The sequence below is a fragment of the Zootoca vivipara genome, chromosome 6, assembly GCF_965207765.1.
Source record: "Zootoca vivipara chromosome 6, rZooViv2.hap1.1, whole genome shotgun sequence".
Lineage (NCBI taxonomy): Eukaryota > Metazoa > Chordata > Lepidosauria > Squamata > Lacertidae > Zootoca > Zootoca vivipara.
Genome location: NC_142589.1, coordinates 19,535,732 through 19,558,481, shown reverse-complemented (window position 1 = coordinate 19,558,481; position 22,750 = coordinate 19,535,732). Strand labels below are relative to the sequence as shown.

At 49.3% G+C, this 22,750-nt stretch overlaps 2 protein-coding genes across 3 annotated transcripts; both read left to right on the top strand.

Annotated features, from left to right (window-relative positions):
* The first annotated feature begins 416 nt into the window (after positions 1-416).
* On the top strand, positions 417-9,980 carry CLDN19 (claudin 19). 2 transcript variants are annotated; one of them, XM_035119095.3, is made up of 5 exons: positions 417-807; positions 4,953-5,117; positions 7,427-7,511; positions 9,087-9,233; positions 9,419-9,732. In XM_035119095.3, exons 1-5 carry the CDS (start codon positions 585-587, stop codon positions 9,603-9,605), a joined length of 807 nt encoding a protein of 268 aa, XP_034974986.1. In that variant the 5' UTR covers positions 417-584; the 3' UTR covers positions 9,606-9,732. The 2 variants fall into 2 exon arrangements, with proteins under 2 accessions (XP_034974986.1, XP_034974987.1); XM_035119096.3 differs by having other exon boundaries at positions 426-807; positions 9,595-9,980.
* A 6,975-nt stretch (positions 9,981-16,955) lies between these two features.
* LOC118086821 (claudin-16-like) lies at positions 16,956-21,567 on the top strand. Its single transcript, XM_035118817.1, has 5 exons — positions 16,956-17,069; positions 18,809-18,911; positions 19,409-19,573; positions 20,059-20,253; positions 21,479-21,567. The coding sequence occupies exons 1-5, from the start codon at positions 16,956-16,958 to the stop codon at positions 21,565-21,567; spliced, it is 666 nt and encodes a 221-aa protein (XP_034974708.1).
* The last annotated feature ends 1,183 nt before the right edge of the window (positions 21,568-22,750 follow it).

The following is a 22,750-nucleotide window of genomic DNA, read 5'->3' as shown; positions in this document are numbered from 1 at the left end:
CCATTCCTGACTATGCCCATGCCTGCCTGCCCCCCAAATATTTTATTCAAATAGATAGACCTGCCCTTGGCATGCACCAGTTTTTGATGCATTGCATATCTGTGTGGGGTGGGGTGGGGGGAAGCCCTCCGGCATCATTCTGTGCATGAGAATGTTCCTTACAGCCTGATCCTCTACAAATTTACTCACACATCCCTTGTCACTTAAAACCTGCTGCCTTGGGAGCGGGGTCCCTTCCAACTGTACCATCTGAGGTCCTGTGGTGCCTTTTGCGCATCGCTGCGAAGGGCCCAGAGGAGCTCAGGCTGCCTGGACTGGAGGGCTGGCTCCTCCCGCTTCGGGGCCAGCCTTGCTATGGGGTGGGGTGGGGTGGGGGAGAGAGAACGAGAGCAAGGGAGCGCGGGCGGGCGAGCTCGTCCGCTGCCAGAGCGTGTTCCCTCGCGGGGGCGGCCCCTGGCATCGTCGGCCGCCGCTGCAGTCGCTGCTGCAGATCGCCCCGTCGGAAGAGGCGAGCCCTCTCCTCCTCCTCCTCCTTCCTCGGCCTCCTTCCTCCTGCCGTCGCTCCCCGCGGTCCTCTCCTCTCCATGGCCAGCGCGGGGCTGCAGCTGGTGGGCTACTTCATGGCTCTGGCCGGCTTGGTGGGCACCATCTGCTCGTCGGCGCTGCCCCAGTGGAAGCAGAGCTCGTACGCCGGGGACGCCATCATCACGGCCGTCGGGCTGTACGAGGGCCTCTGGATGAGCTGCGCCTCGCAGAGCACCGGGCAGGTCCAGTGCAAGCTCCACGAGTCGTTGCTCTCGCTCGACGGTGCGTCTCACGGGTGCATGTGGGGGGGAGGCGGGCGCACAGGGGGAACCGCGGCTGCGGTTGCGCCTCGCTGGCGTCCAGCAGGCAGCCTGCGGGTGGGTGCGGGAAGCGGGTCTCTCGCCTGACGGGATGTAGCGCACAAGCGCAGCATCCATGTGCGTTGGGGGGGGGCAACTACCCCCTTTAAATCAAGTAAATAAAGAAAAGCAATTTACTAAAAGTAGACATTGTAGGAAGATTTTGACAGATTTTTTTTTCCCTGAGCACTTGGGGGGTCAAAAAAAATTAAAACGACTATCGTTGAGCCATTTTATTCACAATCTGCTAGAAAGAGGATGGTGACAGGTGGGTGTCCTGCCCCTCCCCCCCCCCATATAAATCCTGGCTACACCTATGGCCGCATCGTCTGGAACCGCTTCCCACTTAAACGCGCTGCGTGTTTGTTGTGGTGGGTTTTAGTTAGGCAGTGGCGGCGGCTGAGCGCTCTGCTTCTCTCTCCTCCTAAAAAAGAAAAGAAAAGGGCTCTCCCCCCCCGCCCCGCCACCTTCGAGTGTCTCCAGTGCATTGAATTTTGGATTGTACATTCTTAGGGGCAGAGACCTGTGTTCTTGTTAATCCGTTAAAATGCCACACACGTTGACATCTCCTCTGCTTTTACTTTTATAACAGTATTAGCTTTCATATTCTTTCATATCCAAGCTGAACCTTGGCATCACATAATAAAGACATTGCGAGTGACCTCTGGTGAGCCTTGTCTCAAGGGTAGGCTCAGGGTGATAGTGGTGGCTATTTACGGTATTATTGTTTAACATTTAGTGCTATTTCCTATCCACATTGAGCCTTGGCTTCATGTAAAGGTGCTGGAAGTGACCCCTGGTGAACCTTGCCTCAAAGGAAGCCTCAGGGTGACAGTGGTGGCTATTTATTATTTGGGAGCTGCCTCCAAGTACCGGTAGGTGCTACTCAGAGCTGACCCACTGCAATTACCATATTGGCCTGAATATAAGCCGCACCCAAATATAAGCTGCACCTTTAAAATTGGAGACGGGAAAAGAAAAAAAGGGAAAATACCCAAATATAAGCCTCTCCATTCCTCACTGCTCCTGGCTGCATACTTTTTTGTGGGGAGGGGGGAGCCACGCTGCCTTTCCAGCAGCCTTTCCCCTTCCTTGCTTTCTTCCTTCCCTGCCTTGGGGGGAGAGGACTACTCATGGGGCAGGCACAGCTTTGCCGTGCTCCTGGCGCTGTTTGCCCCTTGCTCCCCTGGCTGCATAGTGTAAGGTCACAAATATAAGCCACACTTTAACTTTTCACGGTCGGAATTTGGGAAGGGGAAGTGAGGCTTATATTCGGGCCAATGCAGTAATGAACCTAAATATTTGATTTTATGGACTATATTTGGAAGAAGATTTACGCTGTAGGTGTAGAAGTAGTGGTTAGTGAGTAACAGAAATTTATATAAATGATTTAAATAGATAAAGTAAGAAATGATGTAAAGATAAAATATTGGAAAATGTTGGAAAAAATATGATTCAGAAATTACTAAAGATGATTTACAGTGAAGAGCAGAAAGGGGGGAATCTGAGGAAGTCACCCTACAATGTTAAAAAAAGAAATGGATAAGTAAGAAATCTTTAGTATTGTTTTTTGTTGTATTGTTTTTTCCTGTTAGTGTTTATTTTGTTGTAGTATGTTTTTATTTGTTTATGTCATGTTTATTTGTTTGGGGGGGGGATGTAGCAATGAACCTAAGTTCATTACTGGATACAAACTATTATTAATTTTTGCAGTATTCAATATCCAGGGTGGACTTGGGTGGAAGTGACTCCCAGTGAGGCTTGTCTCTAAGGGGTGGGGGCGCGTCCCACTGTCATTGCTCTTTAAGACCACCCCTCCATGCAGGAATGTTGGAGATGAATTGAAGAAAAAACAAATAAAGAGGAGTGGTGTACGGACTTTCCAGAATAAACCCAACATTAATGCCAGGGCCAGGCCAGGACGTTTTGCTGCTGGAGACAAAGTGGAAAATGCTGTGTGCCCGTAGTTGTTTGCTAGCCAGCCTGCCAGGCAGGCATGCAGTGGAAAAGGAGCCTGGCAATCATGGTGTACACTCCCTGGCAGCTAGATCTGCCACTTCTTGTGGCTGTCTGGAGCCTGCTGCCTTGAGGCAACTGCCTCGCTTTGCCTCATGGATGGGCCAGCTTTGACTAATGCAATTTGATTGTGGAAGACACCCAGGAGGGGGAAAGCTACCAGTTGGTAGGGACGCTGTTTCTTCAACAGATCTCTCTGCTACCAGCTCTCTTTCTCTAAGTGCTTTCCATGGGCAAAGCAACCCCTAACAGAGCGAAGATCTAAAACAGTAACTGTGCGCATGCGTGCGTGATGTTCTTGCATGGGTGCAACTGCTGTCATGGGCTTTGAAGACACTCGATCTCAGGACACAAGGGAGAAACGTGCTAAGAGGAAGGCACGCTTGGCAAATGCACACCATGATCAACTCCCGCCCGGAAACCAATGTCCCCGCTGTGGAAGGGCGTGCGGATCCAAAATTGGCCTCCACAGTCACTTACGGACCCATTGTTAAAACTGTGTTTATGGAAGACAATCTTACTCGGATACGAGTGATCGCCAAAGAAGATTATTATTTTAGTTAGTTAGCTGGCAGTACACCCGGTGTTGCCCCAGGAATCTAAGAAACATAGACCAAAACCCACTCCTCGCTATCGGGAACCCATCACGCCAAATTGGAATTAGGAGATCTTCAGAGGCATGCAAATTGGCACAGTTTGGGCCTGACAGATGGATTCAAAATGGCGCCCATGTGTCAGTGTGTGTGAGTCCATTAGCCTCTGCATCGGAGACCCCTTTCACAGCTGAAAGAGACCTTTGCATACACAGCAGACGGAGCCTTTGGCCTGTGTGCCAGTGGATCTGATTCAAGGTGTAGAGGCCAGGTTAAATCCAGGTTAAATAGCTCTTCGCCTCTGTGTCAGAGCTTTTTCATAAGTGTTGCATGTAAGTGTTAAAGGAGCCTTTTGCCTATGTGTCAATAGGCGAGAGTCATTGGGTAGAGCGGAAAAGAGCCTTTAGCCAATGTGTCAAATAGGCCTTTAAAAGGTAAGGGAGCCCTTTGCCCATACATCAGAGGTTGGAACAAGGCACTCTTAATTGGAAACAAAATGAAACAAAACAAAACACCTTCGTTAAAAATTAGTTCCTGAAAGGGTTGCCATATGGCATGGGTCAGCAAACTTTTTCAGCAGGGGGCCGGTCCACTGTCCCTCAGACCTTGTGGGGGGCCGGACTATATTTTGAAAAAAAATAATGAATGAATTCCTATGCCCCACAAATAACCCAGACACATTCTACTCATGTAGAAACAACAGGCAGGCCCCACAAATAACCCAGAGATGCATTTTAAATAAAAGAACACATTCTACTCATGTAAAAACATGCTGATTCCTGGACCGTCCGCGGGCCGGATTTAGAAGGCAATTGGGCCGCATCCAGCCCCCGGGCCTTAGTTTGGGGACCCCTGCCATATGTCCTCTTTTTCCAGGTCATATCCTCTTTTTCATGGGTAGAGGTAAAAGGTAAAGATAAAGAACCCCTGGACAGTTAAGTCCAGTCAAATGTGACTATGGGGTTGTGGTGCTCATCTCACTTTTAGGCCGAGGGAACCAGCGTTTGTCTACAGAGAGGTTTCTGGGTCATGTGGCCAGCATGGCTAAACCACTTCACAATGGAACACCGTCACAGAGGCCAGAGTGCACAGAAATGCTTTTTACCTTCCCGCCACAGTGATACCAATTTATCTACTTGCACTGGCGTGCTTTCGAACTGCTAGGTTGGCAGGAGCTGGGACAGAGCAACGGGAACTCGTGTCATTGCAGGGATTTGAACTGCCAAACTTCTGATCGGCAAGCCCAAGAGGCTCAGTGGTTTAGACCACAACGTCACCCGCTGTGTAGAGTCATCATAGTCATCCATAGTTAAAAGTAGAAGTCGGCAAATGTGATCTCTTTTTTGCTCTTCAAAATATGGCAACCCTACAGGCCATTTTAAGCAACTTAAGCCTGCAATTGCAGCTGCCTCTTTCCCCCCTTGGACATCCCAAAGACAGGCACTTTCTTGTTTTCCAGTTCATATCCAGACATCCCGGGCACTCATGGTGGTCTCCATCCTCCTGGGCTTTGTGGGGGCTGTTGTCAGTGTGATCGGAATGAAATGCACCAAAGTAGGAGACGAGACTCCTGTGGTGAAAAGCTGGATCGCTGTGTTGGGGGGTGTCTTCTTCCTACTAGCAGGTAAGTAAGCAGAAGGCTGATATATACCCTGTGGGCCTTGTGCCCTTGTCCCAGCCTTGGTGCCAAATGTGGCCCTCTGGGCATCTCCCTCTGACCTGGGGATTCTCCCTAGTCCCTAGCCTGCTCTATTTGTACTCTCCTTGGGTGTTTTTGCCTGGCTGGGTTGTGTCCTCAAACTCTGATAATCCCTCCTGCTTGCCTGGATGGAGGACAGACATGTGTGTATGGCAACACGTGAAAATTGGATTGTGCTGCAGGTCTGGAGGCTGGTTGGCTGCCACTGCTGAGTGCCTTCCTCATCTCTTTCCATTCCATGCTGCTGCTCCTGCAGTATTCAAGGCCAGACTATGTTTCTGGGCATCTTCCACCTCTCTGCTCTGCTCCTCCTTGCCATTCTTCCTGTTAATCAATAGCAACAGATTCCAAGACAGGGTGCAGAGGGGGGGGTAGGTGACCAGCAGCCCAATGGTCAGCCTGGGTATTTAAATCCTGGGAGCAAGGCCCTTGAGGCTGGCAGGTGGGGGAGCCAGTGGAGCTGGGTGGCTGCTGCAGCATGCTCTTGCTGTCACCCCACGGTTTCCGTGGGCTGCCTGTTTGCCACCTCTCACTACACAGGAAGTTGACAGTGACACCTGTCAGTGGCCAAGTGAATTGCAGCCTGATGACAGACTTACATTGCCGTTATACAGTAAGACGAGAGTAATATTCATTGCTCCACCCACTTTTGCTTCTGGCCCGTTGCCCACTATTGGCATGTAGCCCCCAGAAGATTGCCCAGAAGAGAATGTGGTTGAAAAACCTTTGCTTTATTCGGTGGACTGGAAGTGGCTCGTAACAAATACAACTTTGTTAAAACAAGTTAACGAGGTGGATTGTTCTGGGCACATCCAGGTTGGGAGCATGAAATGCATATCAAAGTTCTTGTTATACTGGTGCTTAAATGATGATTTGGGAAACAAAAGCATGTGTTCAAGATAGTAAAGGATAAAGCTAGATATATCAGCTAGCTCCAAGGCTTAGTAAGGGCAGTAGGTCAGGCAACATAGCAGTTTCTCCTTGGCCCTGTGCCTGCAAATAAGCCTTATGAAGTACATCAACCAGGGCCATCTTACTCATAGGTGCTAGGGATGCAGGGCACCTGGGCGCCGGGCTGAAATTCCGGGGCCCGAGCGTTGAGTCTGGGGAAGAGCCCACCTGTCAGTCAGAGCGCTGTGGCAGGCTCTGCGCCACAAGTTTGGGGGCGACCGAGCCAGCGAGATGCTGAGGCTGCTGGCCTGCTCCACCTTCCTGCGCACCTGGGACTGGGCAACCTGGGGGCGGGGCGGGCGGATCTTTGCACCCTGGTGCCACATATGCTTAAGACAGCCCTGACATCAACCACTGAATATTGCTTTCGGGAATGGGGGAATTGGAGACATGTGACACAAAATAGCAGCAGCCATAGGACATATAGGACTGAAGGGTCTATTCTCATTGGCTCTGCTAAGAGACCCTCTCTATTTGGCTGTTCCTCCCCTCAAACATTTTCCATTCAAGCTGTTCATTTACTACTGTGTCACTTTAAGAACGGGTTCCTGGGCTTGCTTGTATTTCTCCTCCCACACCCTCCTTCCCCCCCCTTTTTTTGTTTATAACAGGCATAGGCAAACTCAGCCCTCCAGATGTTTTGAGACTACAGTTCCCATAATCCCTGTCCACTGGTCCTGTTAGCTAGGGATGATGGGAGTTGGAGTCCCAAAACATCTGACGGGCCGAGTTTGCCTATGCCTTGTTTATAACACAGTACATGACATGGAGAAAGCAGATAGAGAAAAGCTCCTCTCCCTCTCTCACAACATTAGAACACCCCATAAAGCTGAATGTTGGGAGATTCAAGACAGATAAAATGAAGTCCTTCTTCACGCAGCCCCTAGTTGAACTATAGAACTCACTGCTGCAGGAGGCAGTGAAAGCCACCAACTTGAATGGCTTTAAAAGAGGACTGGACAAATTCAAGGGAAGAGAGAGCTCTCAATGGCTACTTGCCACAACATCTATGTTCTACCTCCACTGTCAGAGATATCACGCCTCCGAATACCAGCTCCTGGGAATCGCAGGAGGGGAGAGTGTTGTTGCAGTCGTGTCTAGCTTGTGAGCTTCCCACGGGCATCTGCTCAGAGACTGAGAGGATGCTGGACTAGGTGGGTCCCTCGCCTGATTCAGCAGAATGTTCTCATGATGACTCCCAATCCTGGAACATGAGTGTAATGTGTAGTTTGGCCCCCAATTCCTATTAACTGGATAATTTGTGTTGTCTTCTCTGTTCCCAGGTCTGTGCACTGTGACGGCTGTTTCGTGGTATGCAGCCCGGGTGACATACGAGTTTTTCAATCCAAGCACGCCAGTTAACGCCAGGTGAGAGCAGGGGCCTGGGCAAGGGGCGGCTGTGCCAGCCCAGAGTGTGCTTTCTTACGCCTCTTGTCAAACCAGAAATCATAGCACCGGATGTGTGCCTTTCAAAACCCAGAGAGATTGCCCCAGTTGTGTACAGCATCTCCCCTCAATCACAGGTGGGGAACGTTTTTCAGTCCAAGGGCCACATTGCCTTCCGGGCAACCTTCTGAGGGCCACATTCCAGTGGTGGGAGAGAGACCATAGAGAAAAGGGATGAATGAAAATGTTACATTTGCACACCATGCTAATTTTTATACACTCTCACAAACCCCTTTCTATGGGGCTGGCACCATGCCCTGCTGGCATCGCTGTGTGAGATCTCGCTGGAAATCAGCGCTGATTTTAATGTACCAGGGCAACACAGCACTTTAACCCACTTTAATTGTGCAAAACGCAAGTTCTGGTATGCACTTCAATCCCTCCCATAAATTCTTGAAACAGGAAGCTGATTGTCACACCATCTAGCTCAGTATTGTCTACAGTGACTGACAGCAGCTCTCCAGGGTTCCAGACCAGGGTTGTCGCCTAGCCCTACCCGGGGATACCAAGGAATGATCCCCAGCACCTCCTGCAGGCAAAGCAGGTGTCCTGTTGTTCTGCCACTCCACTGTGGCCCTTTATTTTTTGCCACCTTGAGGCAACTGAGTTTGCGTGTCAAAGCCCCAAGCCACCCCCATGAGAATAAACACAAGGACACAGAATTTTAGGTTAAATGTTAATGGGCCAAATTTAGGCCACAACTTTATTGATTACAGAATGTGAGCAGTATTGGCTTAGGCATTGGCATCAACAGACTATATCTGACTCCTGCCCTCCTGGCAGGGAGTCTGGTATGGGTAAACCACCAGTAGGGGGAGCCCTGCCAACGTGGATCGACTCAGGCACCCCCTGGGTTCCTTAGCCCCTCCCTGGGCTTCGGACAAGATCCACACTCCCGGATTCCTTTAACGGAATACCCTTGAGCACGGAGGGGCAGGTGATGGCCGCACCTCCCCTCCCCCACACATTGCTTTTCCAATGCCTAACAGCCTAACCTTACAAAGTTGTGACGATTGCTACGAGGTAGGAGAAAACCAAGCGGCCAGTGCCAATTTGCCAAGTGGGAAAAAAATGCTGCCAGGCCCCTTAACGGCGACCATCCGAAGTCCATAGCAAGGCCAATGACGCAACCTGAACAAAGTGTGGGAGGGCGGGAGATCCGCGGCATGAGGCTGAAAGGGGGCGATTCAGCATCGCACCGTGGTTTAAATTGACCCTGGTCATGCCCCCCCAAGCCGCCTGATTGGCTACTTGGCTAACTGACGTGGCCATGCTGAGGGAGGAGGCTTGGCGGCTCGCCCGCAACGTGTCCCCACAAAGAGGTGCAGCTGATTTATCAGGATGCACACCTTGACATGTCTGCTGTTATAATCGACACTTCTTCTTCTTCTTCTTCTTCTTCTTCTTCTTCTTCTTCTTCTTCTTCTTCTTCTTCTTCTTCTTCTTCTTCTTCTTCTTCTTCTTCTTCTTCTTCTTCTTCTTCTTCTTTGGCCTTAGGTATGAATTCGGACCTGCTCTCTTTGTGGGGTGGTCAGCAGGCAGCCTGAGTGTGCTGGGCGGAGCCTTCCTGTGCTGCTCCTGCCCCAAACCGGAAGAGAGAGGGCAGCAGTACTACCGGCAGTCGCAGCCTTCCACGGCTAGAGAGTACGTCTGAATCCCAAGGGAAGAAAGAGTGGAGACAAGTGACGGGGGGTTCCTTTACATGTCCGTGGAATGGAGAGCGCCAAGTTGCCTCTTGCAGCTCCAAGCAGGCTAGAAAGTCCAGAGGCACAATATCTCAGGGGTTGTTGTTGTTGTTGTTGTTGTTATTATTTTTGGTTCCTTCTCAGATCCATGCACAAGAAGGGATTTGGAACGTCTTCCCCACCCACAGCTCTGCAAAACGGCATCACAGATGAGCCGTGGGAAGGGAGTCCCAACCTCGTGATATGCTTTCCACCCACCTGTTGTGTATCTGTGGGCTTGAAACTAACAGCCCTCTTTTTATTTCCCCTTCATTTTTCAGGCCCCCTGTAAAAAGGGGAGATCAGTCCGTGTAATGCCTCCGGGGGGAAGAGAGAGACATGGTTCTGGGCCTGAGCTTTTCAATCCAAGAGACCAAAGTGACTATAGCGAGGACATTTAAAAACAAATAAAGCAGACACCCCACTGTGTTTCCCCAAGACCCCTTTTCCTTATTGGGGGAGAGAGAGAAATGAAAAACCAGAAATGCATCTTTGAAAATGAAAGTTGCTCGTTTTCGAAATGTAAAAAGGTTGCATTAACTTTCCCCCATGGTACCGTTTATACTGCTTGACGAGATGGTTCTACCTTTTCAACAACAAAATATATAAATGTTTCTAATGGTTTGTACTAAACATTTGTCTTATTAAAATATTTTTATTGCCAGCTTTCTAAAGTTCGTTATATCCCTCCTCGGATTCTGGGGTGCCTTATAAGTGCTGAACTGAATAGTCCAGCAAGTTCACTACCCATCACATTTTTTGGGGGGAGGGGGTAGTAAGGAAACATATACTCAGCCAGGCTAGCTCAATATTCTCTGCATTGAGGGCTTCATGCAGGGGACCTTCCCAGACCTACCTGGAGATGCTGGGGATTGAACACAGGACCGTCTACATGCAAAACAGGTGTGGACTGAACAGGATTTAAAAGTCCCACCCATAGCAGCAAAATTGAAGCATAGGAATTAGGCTAGCTTTCCCCTTCTTACTCTGCTTTACAAAGAAATCAGAGAACAGACTGGAAAGCAAGTTTAAAATGTGGTTTACTTACTCCATAGTCTTGTACTGGTTTTCAGTTACAGCAGCAGTAAAAACTATGCAGGTAAAATACTTATATTTACAGGGGCGGGGGGAGTCTCCAGCCTGGGAATAGAGCAAGCACAGGGCATGGGTCTGCGCTCATGGCTGTTTCAAGAGAGAGAAAGAAGGGGAAGGAAACAGGAAATTACATATTCCCTTCCCGGAGAGGAGGGGAAATGACATCACACAGAGCCCCCTCTACCAATCATATTTTCTATGGTCTGAGTCTCTGCCTATCAGCAATACAGCTCTGTGGTCGCCCTTAAACTTGCTGACTATCAAGAATGTGCATTGCTGGATTTGTCTGCAATCTCCCACACTAAGGTAGATCACTACAGCTGCACTCCCACCATGCAAATATAAGGTGTGGGATGCCAAATGCATGTTTGGGAAAGGTTGAAGGCTGCTTTCTTTAAAACATAATAGGCTGTGAATGCACCATACATTTAAAGCACATCCCAGCCACCACTTAAGCTGTGTCCACTTTGTGCTTTTAAAGCAGCCCATTCTTTCAAAGAATTCTGGGAACTGCAGTTTGTTAAGGCTTGCTGGGAATTGTAACCCTGTGAGGGTTGAACTACAGCGACCAAAATTCATTCAGGAGAGGATGGTGCTTTGAATGTACTTTAGCATGGACACCACCCAAGAACCTGGGAATTGCAGCTGGCACCTCAGAAAACTACAATTCCCAGCACCCTTAATGTACCGCAATTCCCAGGATTCTTTGGAACCGGGGGGGGGGGGTGCATACACAGCCATATAAACACAGGAGTGGCTTTACATTGAGTCAGATCACCCATGCATCTAGCTTAGCCAACAGTGGCAAAACAGGGTTCTGGACAGTGGCCCTTTCCTAGCCCGGTCTGGAAATGCCAGGGACTGGATTTAGGAGCTTCTGCGTGCAAACTGGATGCTTTGGCCACCGTGCAGCAGCCCTTCCCTATAGCTTATGGGGGTAACCCATATTGGGGAAGACCAACAAAGTCAGCAAACCCAAGGCCGTAGCTGCAGATCCCTGGTGGCAAAATTAACTCCTGGTTTTCCCACACCACCCTTGGCCCTCTTGACCCCATGGTGTTGTGTCTGGTGTGCCAGCATCCTGCCTTGCCTGGCTTCTGATGGAAACCACCACCACCACCACCACCACCATTTGCTAGTCATCCAGTTGCTACTGGGGAGCCTCAGCTTTGCTGCCGCCTGTAACTAACTAGCCACTCTGAGCCAAATCGTTCATTCTTCTCCCCCCGCCCTCCTCCCATTTTTTGGACTGATGAATGCAGGAAACGCTAATTAACCTAATCCGTCTGCACACGCAGGGTGCCATGGAAAGGGTTGGGGGCAAAGGAGAGGTAATCTTCTCCCCTGCGGCTTTTGTGCCTAATGTGGGCTAATTGGGGCTGCTTTCAGAAGTTCTGGGCAGCTTCAGAAGCCTCTGCAAAAAACAGCTGGGCCCAAAGATATCACGAGCTGCCGAAAACAGTGTGTGCTCGGGTGTCAAGCCAGCCTGAAACTGGTTTGGGCTCAGTTCTTCTTTAAGCCATCTAAGCAGGGGTGTCGATCCAGTAGTGGAGCAGGTTGCTGTTGGATATTACAGCTGAAGACTGCAGTCTACCAAGCTCAGAGGTTTTCAACCTTTTTGAGTCCACGGCTCCCTTGACCAACTACATTCCTTCTGCGGCACCCCTGTGGGGGTCAGGAGCCCAGTTACATCACCCCTTGCCTGCAGAGCTGGCAGCCCCTCACCCTTTTTTGAACATCCTCCCTTGTGGAGTGTTCCCTCTGCCTCCTCTCCCCTCTCCTTGGGAGTCCTCCAGGCAGCCGCTGCTGCCACCCGCTGGTCTCTGAGCTGCCCTCCCTGCCCCAAAGAGAGGTGCCTCCTCCCACTGCCCACAGGGACCTGGGAAGCACCCCCTGGTCAGCCCTAGAGGCACCATTTGGCTGGGGAGCTTGTAGCCAGGGCTGCTGCAACAAACAGCTGTGCAAGCCTTTGGGAGGAAGACAAGCGAGGGCATCAGAGAAGGGAGGGAAGAAAAGAGGGGCAGAGTCCAGTGTTGCCTGCAGCACCCCTGACAATTATTCAAGGCACCCCAGGGTGCCACAGCACACTGGTTGCAAACCACTGAACTAGCTTATCTCCTTTCTTATGCTTCTCTGTCTTTAAACCAGGCTTGGACCAGACAGCCTTTCAAATGGAAGGCTAGAATGATCTGCATTCTTTGCCATTTCCCCTCTGAAAATGGCATTTGTTGTTTAGTTGTTTAGTCATGTCCGACTCTTCATGACCCCATGGACCATAGCACGCCAGGCACTCCTGTCTTGCACTGCCTCCCGCAGTTTGGTCAGACTCATGTTCGTAGCTTCAAGAACACTGTCCAACCATCTCGGCCTCTGTCGTCCCCTTCTCCTTGTGCCCTCAATCTTTCCCAACATCAGGGTCTTTTCCAGGGAGTCTTCTCTTCTCATGAGGTGGCCAAAGTATTGGAGCCTCAGCTTCAGGATCTGTCCTTCCAGTGAGCACTCGGGGCTGGTTTCCTTCAGAATGGATAGGTTTGATCTTCTTGCAGTCCATGGGACTCTCAAGAGTCTCCTCCAGCTCCATAATTCAAAAGCATCAATTCTTCATCGATCAGCCTTCTTCATGGTCCAGCTCTCACTTCCATACATCACTACTGGGAAAACCATAGCTTTAACTATACGGACCTTTGTTGGCAAGGTGATGTCTCTGCTTTTTAAGATGCTGTCTAGGTTTGTCACTGCTTTCCTCCCAAGAAGCAGGCGTCTTTTAATTTCGTGACTGCTGTCACCATCTGCAGTGATCAAGGAGCCCAAGAAAGCTGAAAGTGGCATGCAAAACAACAAATACATGGCAGACACTGACCCCCTGGTCCAGGACTCTGAAAATCGCACTTCCACCTGTGGCATGTATATATTTGTAAATAAGCCAGTATTACATATATTAAAAATGACAGCATGCTCTTCTCCAAAGGATACCCAAAGTGAACTCTGCTGCAAGCACACCATACATGTAATTGGCATGTATTCCCCGGAAGACACCTGAGAACTGTCATTTCTCCCACACAAAGCAGCCAGCGCATATAATAAGCAACCATTTCCAGCGATCTTTGTGGGAAGCCATGTGTTTTAAACCTATCGGGCAAAGGACGTAACAGTTCACAAACTTACAAGTGTTCTTACTTCCCGTGTCACAAACAAAAGAAGTCAGGGCTGAGAAAATGGTGACCTGCCAACCTTTGCCTAGTAAGTTCATGGCAATGAAAAGAAAAATCAGATTTGAGTCAGGCCAGACTTCCCAGCCCAAGATTTACGTCCCCTAATAGCTGATGTGCACTGCGCTGTCTTTGAGAATCAAAGCTCATCTTGCAGAAGATTTTGGACTTATCCATCCTTGGTCCAGATAACAGGATGGGGAGGGTGGACCTGGTTGAAAAGTCCAATAAATGATCTTCTATGAACCCTTTTGGAAGCCCAGGCAACAAAGCAATCTACGTGGCCCTCCTGAACTGGCCTCAAGATTTTGATCTGTCTGGCAGAGCTCCAGAATGCTTCATACCAAAACACAGAAGCTCTTTCTTCCGCTTTAACAGACACTTCTGTTTGGAAGGGCCCAGCAAGCAGCCTCTTGTCTGATGCTCAAGGCAAATGAAGCCGCTGTGAGAATGATTTAACTGTTCATGGCAACAATGGCAGCTCCAACCTGTTATCTTAATGCTCAGCATCAAGAGGAGACACCCACACTTTGCAGGCACTGGGAACAAGCACATGTGACAATTCCAGCTGCAGACTTGGGAAACAGGAAGAGAGGGAGAGGTTTTTGGCCTTTTCTGCATCAAAGCTGCGGTCTTAATCAAAAGTCATAGAAATGTAGATTTGGAAGGGGCCATTTGCATCAATTGTCCAACCCCCCTGCAATGCAGGAATCTCGAACCCACAGTTGCCTGCTCTACCAACTAAGATAATCTTCTCTCTCTCTCTCTCTCCCTCTCCCTCTCCCTCTCCCCCCCCTCTCCCTCTTTAGTCTCAGGGTCACCCCTTGTAGAACTCAGCAGTGAAGAGAATGGGCAGAAAGCTAGCATTGCTTGGCTTTGCCTGTCATTGGCTCTAGCGCCACCTACTGTTGGACTCCCTCCCTTCTGCCCAATGGGCACCAGCTACCCCCCCCCCATCCTGCTGGCCACCGTTGGCAACAGAATACAAGACTAAGATGGATCTTGATCCGATTTAGCAAAACCAGCCATTGCATTCTTGACCTCTGAACAAACCCTCTACCAGGAACCCAAGGATCCCGCAGGAAAGCCTCCCAGCCTTTCTTTTGGAGAGGTTGACTGGAACCTCTAATTCCGGAAATAATTGATGTAGTCTTGATCCTCAGTGAAGAAGTGATGGATTTAGTTCTGGAGGGAGGGCACACCGCTGCGTGTCGGTATCGCCTGCCAAGCTCCCAAAGATGCCAATACCTGTTTATGCTTTCTGACCCATAGCCATTTTAATTGCCAGGAAGCCCATCACGCTGTTTAAGCCCAAAGCACAGCTGACACGGCTTGGATTTTATTTTTATTTTTTGAAGGAGTCTGATCCAGAGACAGTTTTGATTGCTACTAAACAGGCCAGTGGCAGGGCTGGCAGGTGGGGTTTGATTCTGCCCCCTGTACTGCCAGGTGACGGTTCCTGGGTTTGGTGGTCCAAACTCATGTCACCTTGTTGTCGTTTTAAAACTCCTGGAAAAGACTTGCCGTAACCTGAATTTCTGACTTCTCTTCAGACGTTCTGCGGGATCTCCTTCGCAAGGATGACAGAAGCAGAGGCTCTTGTGCACCCGACTTAAAGGTAAACTCCTAATGTTGTGATCTTCCTTGGGAGGGCGTTGTGGTCTGTGAGAGAGTGTCACTGAGTTAAGGCCCTTCCCTACAGTCTCATGTTTCCACCTCCAACAGGACGGGGGCAGGAGGAAAATAATACTAACCTGTTGTAGGGATTCTTGCAGTCTTGTTTTCTTTCTGGAAAGATGGGAGGCTTTTTCTAGAAACGGCGGAGAAATCGGATTAAGTTCGCATTTAAAGGAAAACCTAACAAAGTCACTTTCTCTGAAACAATCTGTGAATCAAAACGCAGAGAATTTCTATTCCCTTCACAGAGCTAACAGATCCCAGAGTTCCCTAGGAAGAGGAATCGATTGTTAAACCACTCTGGGAGTTTTAGCTCTGTGGGAGGAATAGGGGTCTCCTAACAACTCTCTGCGCCCTTAACAAAGTACAGTTCTCGGGATTTCTTGGGGGAAAGCCATCACTGTTGAAAGTGATATGATACTGCAGTGCAGATGGGGCTTTAGTTCAGTCTTGACTGAATGTATGTTGTGATTTGTTTGCGGCGCTGTTATACAACAATGAGCAGTCAATGAGCAATTTGTTCCGGCGTGCTTGCAGGACTTTTTGCTGCCTTCCCCCATAGAAGTCCGATTCCCTTTTATTTATTTTTCAAAAGTGGATTTGTTCCAATAGGGTGACAGAGCGCTTCAATCCGTTTTAATTGCACAAGCCTACAATTATGGCATGCGCTAGGATCCCTCCTGCAAAGCACAGAGAATCTCGGGACATCCTTTGTCATTGTTTTCGTCAACACATGACCAGGTCCCTTCCTTCCCCTGGTGCCCCAAGTTTAGTCAGTCACTTTCCTTCCTTTCCCCCCCAAACACGGCCAGGCTGTGCAGGCGAAAACTTAAAATCATTCATAGCTCAGAGGCAGAGCATCTGACTTGCATGCAGAAAGTCCCAGGTTCAATTCCTGGCATGTCCAGGTATGGCTGGGCAAGATCTGGATAAATGCTGCCAGTCAGTGTAGAGAGCACTGAGCTTTTAAAAAGAAACCCCACCCAAATTCCAGTGTGGACCAAAGAAGCCAGGGCCCTTGAGTTTTGTTCTTGGTGCTTCTTCCCAGCCTAGGTCTTAGTATGTCGTTCTTATTTTTATTTTCTAGCTTACCTTATTCCTTGGGGAACCTTTTTTTATGTGGAAAGCTATCAGCACAGAGGACAATTCAGGTGCTTGGAATTGGCATTCTTGTGCAACCCCCTCACCCTTATATTTTTATTTATTTTTATTTTTGTAAGGGTGGAAGTCTTTTCATGCTTGCCTAACTCGATTTTCCTCAAGCCATTGGTCAAAGAAATCAGCATGAAAGAAAGAAACAAAATGATTCCGGTAGCCTCTTGGGAGCAGAGTGCATATATATATATATATATATATGGACTCTGAGCACCGGTGCATTTCATGGAATTATAGAATTATAGCATTGGAAGGGGCTCAAAGGGGCATCTAGTCCAACCTCCTGCAATGTTTGTGTGTCTTCCTTCTGTAAGTTTTTTCCCTTCAAACGACAACCGTCTCCCCACCCAAAGCAAACAGGGGACAAGCTGGAATCCCTTGTTGGGGGCAAAGCTCAGAGGTTGCTGCAATTTGGGGGGAAGCCGTGGCAATTTCGCACGGGGTGAGGGTGGAGAGGTACCCAGAGCCTTACCTGTGTCTCCTCCTAGCCCTTCGTGGTTCTCCCAATGGCGGTGGCTTTGCAACTGACATCCTTCTGCGTCGCTCTCATTTCGACCCTCTTCCTGGTCGCGGCCACATGGACCGACTGCTGGATGGTTAATGCTGATGACAGTTTGGAGGTGAGGGCGAGGAACAGGAACAGGTAGCTGAGATTCAGCCTATTCTACTACACTGGGGTTAGCCAGCTTGGTGCCTATATACACAACCATTCCCTGTTTTCCAGATCTTAGGGCCCCTCCATAATAAGAAAGGTTGCAGTCACCCTTCTCTGCTTGTGAAGTGCTTTCCCTGGCAGGGCTGGATTTAGCTTTGATGAGGCCCTAAGCCAGGCATCCCGAAACTTCGGCCCTCCAGATGTTTTGGACTACAATTCCCATCATCCCTGACCACTGGGTCCTGATAGCTAGGGATCATGGGAGTTGTAGGCCAAAACATCTGGAGGGCCGCAGTTTGGGGATGCCTGCCCTAAGTTACTAAAGGCAATGGGGCCCTTTCTATGTCCAGCTGTACTTTGTCAACAACAAATTGTCACTGTTTTTTGTGTTGTAGCTTCGAGAACACTGTCCAACCATCTTGGCCTCTGTCGTCCCCTTCTCCTTGTGCCCTCAATCTTTCCCAGCATCAGGGTCTTTTCCAGGGAGTCTTCTCTTCTCATGAGGTGGCCAAAGTATTGGAGTCTCAACTTCAGGATCTGTCCTTCCAGTGAGCATTCAGGGCTGATTTCCTTCAGAATGGATAGGTTTGATCTTCTTGCAGTCCATGGGACTCTCAAGAGTCTTCTCCAGCACCATAATTCAAAAGCATCAATTCTTCCGCGATCAGCCTTCTTCATGGTCCAGCTCTCACTTCCATACATCACTACTGGCAACCATAGCTTTAACTATACGGACCTTTGTCAGCAAGGTGATGTCTCTGCTTTTTAAGATGCTGTCTAGGTGTCTGGAGGGACCCAGGTGGCGCTGTGGTTAAACCACAGAGCCTAGAGCTTGCTGATCAGAAGGTCGGCGGTTCGAATCCCTGTGACGGGGTGAGCTCCCGTTGCTCGGTCCCAGCTCCTGCCAACCTAGCAGTTCGAAAGCACGTCAAAATGCAAGTAGATAAATAGGAACCGCTACAGCGGGAAGGTAAACGGCGTTTCCACGTGCTGCTCTGGTTTGCCAGAAGAGGCTTTGTCATGCTGGCCACATGACCTGGAAGCTATACGCCGGCTCCCTCGGCCAATAATGCGAGATGAGCACGCAACCCCAGAGTCGGTCACGACTGGACCTAATGGTCAGGGGTCCCTTTACCTTTACCTTTACCTAGGTTTGTCATTGCTTTTCTCCCAAGAAGCAGGCGTCTTTTAATTTCGTGACTGCTGTCACCATCTGCAGTGATCATGGAACCCAAGAAAGTAAAATCTCTCACTGCCTCCATTTCTTCAGTGAGTAGTATATGGCCTGATAATCCAGTTGCAGAGTCGACTTTACCTATTGAAATCCGACATGCAGAGATGCTTGTGGAGTAAGAAAAGTAGTTTATTATAGGTAGTACATAACTTGGATAGGGAAGATTCTTTTAGTTCTATGCTAACCAATTAATCTGGGCAATACAAAGGCAGCCATGCTTGCTCCTTTGTTCTCAGAGGATAGACCCAAGGTGTCCTCTCATCCTGAGGTCCAAAAGAGAAGGTGGAGGAAGTTGTAAATAGGATGCAACCTAAGCTGTTTCAGTCTAAAAACAATGAGCTAAAACAGTAAGCTTAAAGGTACAGCAATAGCCTGGAAATGTGGAGGTCCCTTTCTCTATCTGTCTCAGCCCCAAGCAAACCCCAAGCAACCCCCCCCAAAAAAAAACCTTCCAATGGTGTTCTTTGCAGGTCAGCCACAAATGCAGAGGACTGTGGAGGGAGTGTGTCACCAACATGCAAGACGGCATCAGGACCTGCGACCAGTACGACTCCATTTTAGCAGAGCACCCCTGTAAGTCTCCAACAGCTAATGGGCTGAAGCATCTTCAGGTGCATTCAAGCTTTCTCAGCCTTTGCACAATTGCGACCTATCCCTTCTACAGTTCGCCCTAATTGTTGGGAGTGCTGGGAAGTGTTTCCGAGCATGTTAAGATTGCTAAAAGGGCTGGAACTGATGATCAGGCCTCCAGGAGTGCAGAGATGAGGGTTGACCAGTGGAGAGTCCTCTTTAAAGTAAGGTTGGATAGGCTTACGTCGGGCTCCTGATACGCATGCAGAAGGTCCCATTTTAATCTGGGTAGAGAAGTGGGAGGGACTGCTGCGAGAAATCCTGGAGAGCTACTGCCCACTGGTGTAGCCATTGATGGTCTAGGTGGACAAATGACCTGGCTCAGTATTAAACAGACCTTCAAGGTTCCTCCCAACAGAGTCAGCCAGGGAGTGCCAGGCCAGTGGGATGCTTCTCTGACTGACCTTCAACTACCTTGTATTTTTGCTCTCCTTTCTCAGTGAAGATTGTGGTGACTCGAGCATTGCTGATCACAGCTGACATCCTCTCGGGATTCGCGTTAGTCTTGCTGGCGCTGGGCCTCGACTGCATCAAGTTTCTCAAGGACGAGCCACAGGTTAAGCTGAAGATGCGGTATTTGTCAGGATTAGTCCTGGGAATCGGAAGTAAGCACCTTTTTCCATTGGGGTCTGGCTTTGTTGTTATCGACCAGGACAGCTACCGAGGCAAGCCTTGAGGTGGAAAGTGGAGTCTCCTGTACAACCTCTCTCATAATTACACAACGGGGTGTGTTGCCCCTGATTCCAGGGCACGACCACACTGTTTCCCATCCAGGTTTCCTTTTCTGCTCCTTTAGATAAGACAACCATCCTGTGTTGTGCCATGACCCACAGTGGAAGCCATTTTGTGTTATGCCCCCATGCCTACAGCCAGCAGCCATTTTGTGTTATGCTGCACACCTCAGGGCAGCCATTTTGTGACTGGCCCAAATATGCCCACTGGCCCAAAATGGTTCACGACCCCTGGCCAGTTGATATGGAGCAATTTTGCCACATATATGAACATATATGGAGGGATTTGGGTAGTGGCCCAGCATATGGACTAACACCTCTGCCTTTCTTGAGATAATTGTGTTTTCTTGGCCCACCAGGTGTCCTCGGACTGGTGGGCTCTGTCTGGTATGCTGTCGACGTCTATTTGGAGAGGACCAATCTTGTCTTGCACAGTGTGTTCTTGGGAGTCCATTATGACTTTGGATGGTCTTGCTGGCTGGGAATGGTGGGGTCCTTGGGATGCTTCATGGCGGCCATTGTGTTGACCTGCTGCCTTTCTGCCACATCAGGAGGTCAGTACAAAGAGTTCAGAGCTCAGAGACAGCAGCAAAGGTAGTGTAAGAGGAAAGACCGTAGTAGTTATCACTGGCTATGGATATCCCCCATATAATGCTATGGATAACCCCCCCCCTATAATGCTAGGACCTGGGACCATCCAAGAAAACCAAACGTGGGAGGACTCAGGACAGGTATAAGTACTTCTTCACACAATGCATGGTTAAATTATGGAACTTACTATACGTAATAAGAGGTAGTGAGAGCCACCAACTTGGATACCTTTCCAGGAGGACTAGACACATTCAGGGAGGCTATCAATGGCTACTAGCCATTATTACTATGTTCTACCTCCACTGTTGGAGACATTATGCTTTGGAATATCAGTTGCCGGGAACTACAAGTGGGTAGGGTTGCTGTTGTGCTCAGATCCCACTTGGGGGCTTCCCTTAATGGGCATTTGGTTGGCCACAGGATGCTGGACTAGATGGGCCTTGGCCTGATTCAGCAGAGCTTTCTTTATGTCCATACATTCTCCAGATGTTCTTGGACTACAGGTTCCAACCACCCTTCTAGCTACTAGCCATGCTGCCTAGGGCGGATGGGCCTAGTTGAATTCCTCCCACCCAACAGTGACAATTTGGAGGTGATGTCAGGAAACCCTGGTCATGGTGCTCCCCCTGCATGGGAGAAGATAACATTGGTCTACCCTAACAGGGCACTTGTGAGGACTACAAGCTAATGTATGCACAGTGGCATAGCATGGTGGTGGGGCTACCGGGGCAATTGCTCTGAGCACAATAATTATTAGGGGCACCGCTCTGCAGCTTTTGCCCCAACTAAAAGTGCTCCCTGTCTTGCCCGCCTGCCTCACCTGAGCAGCATGCCAAGCAGGAGCTGGGAGAGGATGGGTCCTTGCATGCCTTGGCTGTGTGGCGCCCCCCCCCCAGCAGAGGAGGCGGGTGGACAGCGAAACTTGCTGCGGTGGTGGCACCCCAGACCAAGGAGGTGCACGCACATGTCCCGCCGCTACTCTGAAGCTCCATCCGGTAGCGACATCAGTGCCACATGGAAATGCCGCTTAGGGGGCGCAATAATTTTCTTAGGGGGTGCAATATTTTCCTTGCCCCGGGCAGAGGCAACCCACGATACGCCACTGTGTATGCATCACTCTCCAAGAGCACTAGAGAGGGCCACGTCAATTTCTAAATATTGTGACTTCAATTCTTCTTTCCAATGCAGGTGCTGCCCCCCGCAGGAGACCTCAGCGCCTGACACACCATTTGCCCATAGTCACTTGCAAGATGTATGCCATGGCTTCCCGCGTGTGACACGGAAGCAGGCGGTCTCAGAGAGCGAACTGCCTTTGGAACAGCTGCTCACGAGCCTTTTCTCTATCCTGGCTTCAGAGGGAAGGGATAAGACCGCTTCTCCCCCCCCCAAAAAAACAGCAGTCCTACCCCTGTGTGGCTTAGATGGCTGCTGGTGAAGCAGGAATAGGGAGCCACACCTTTGCCCCATCCCTGATATTGTGACTCTGCCTCAGATCCACTCTCTGATGCTTGTACATTGAGCGCAGCTGTTTGCAAAGGAAGCCCTACAGGCAAACACACTCGTGCCCTAGAGCATGGAAATGCTATTGATCGCAACACAGCTTTTCCACACCTGGGCTGCATTCACATGGTGATTTATTCCATTTTCCCTATTTCCCTATCTGTGAATTTCCACATTATATTTGTGCTTCCACATAACGTAAAAGCCCCTTCCAGAAATGCAGCAGAATATGGTGTAAGCTGAGCATCTGCTTCCAAGAAGAAGAAGAAAATAATTTGCAAATAACATGGAAACGAGTACTAAACTTGCACTACGTCCCACTATATTTCTTAGTCATGTGGAAGCTCAAATGTGATGTGGAAATTAACAGCTAGGGACATGTCGGGGAACCGGAAGGAATCACTACATGGTTGCCGTGTGGCCCAAGCTCTTTGGAGCGAATCCTGATGCTACATATATTTATAGCACCCCTAGATGATATATGGGGTTGTCATATTGCAGCAGGGGCTGGATGGGGGCGGGGGGATTCAATTCATCTCACATTTAAAGGCAAACATATGGAAATTTGTACTTCCCTAAATAGAAGTGCAACCATTATTCAAAATTCACACTTCTCTGAATTTTGCAGTGTTGTTCTCCGACCAAGTAAATGCCTCTACTAGGGGAAAGGGTGCCAAATAATAACACCTGTCAGTGGGGGAAATGATGTTCAAAAATGTATTCTATTGGGGGAGATTGCTTTGCCAAAGTGTGTTTCTTAGGGGAAACTGCATACGAACCTGTGCATATGTAGGAGAAAATTGCACCACAACGCTGACAAATTTTCACAAGGACTTTCAAAAAGAATTGAAAACTGATGTGGGAACAAAGAGGACTGAACTTAAGGCTGGAAATGTGAGAAACGGAGACAACCAAAATGGACAGCTTCACCCATCATTAAATACTGGATGTCTTTTACCA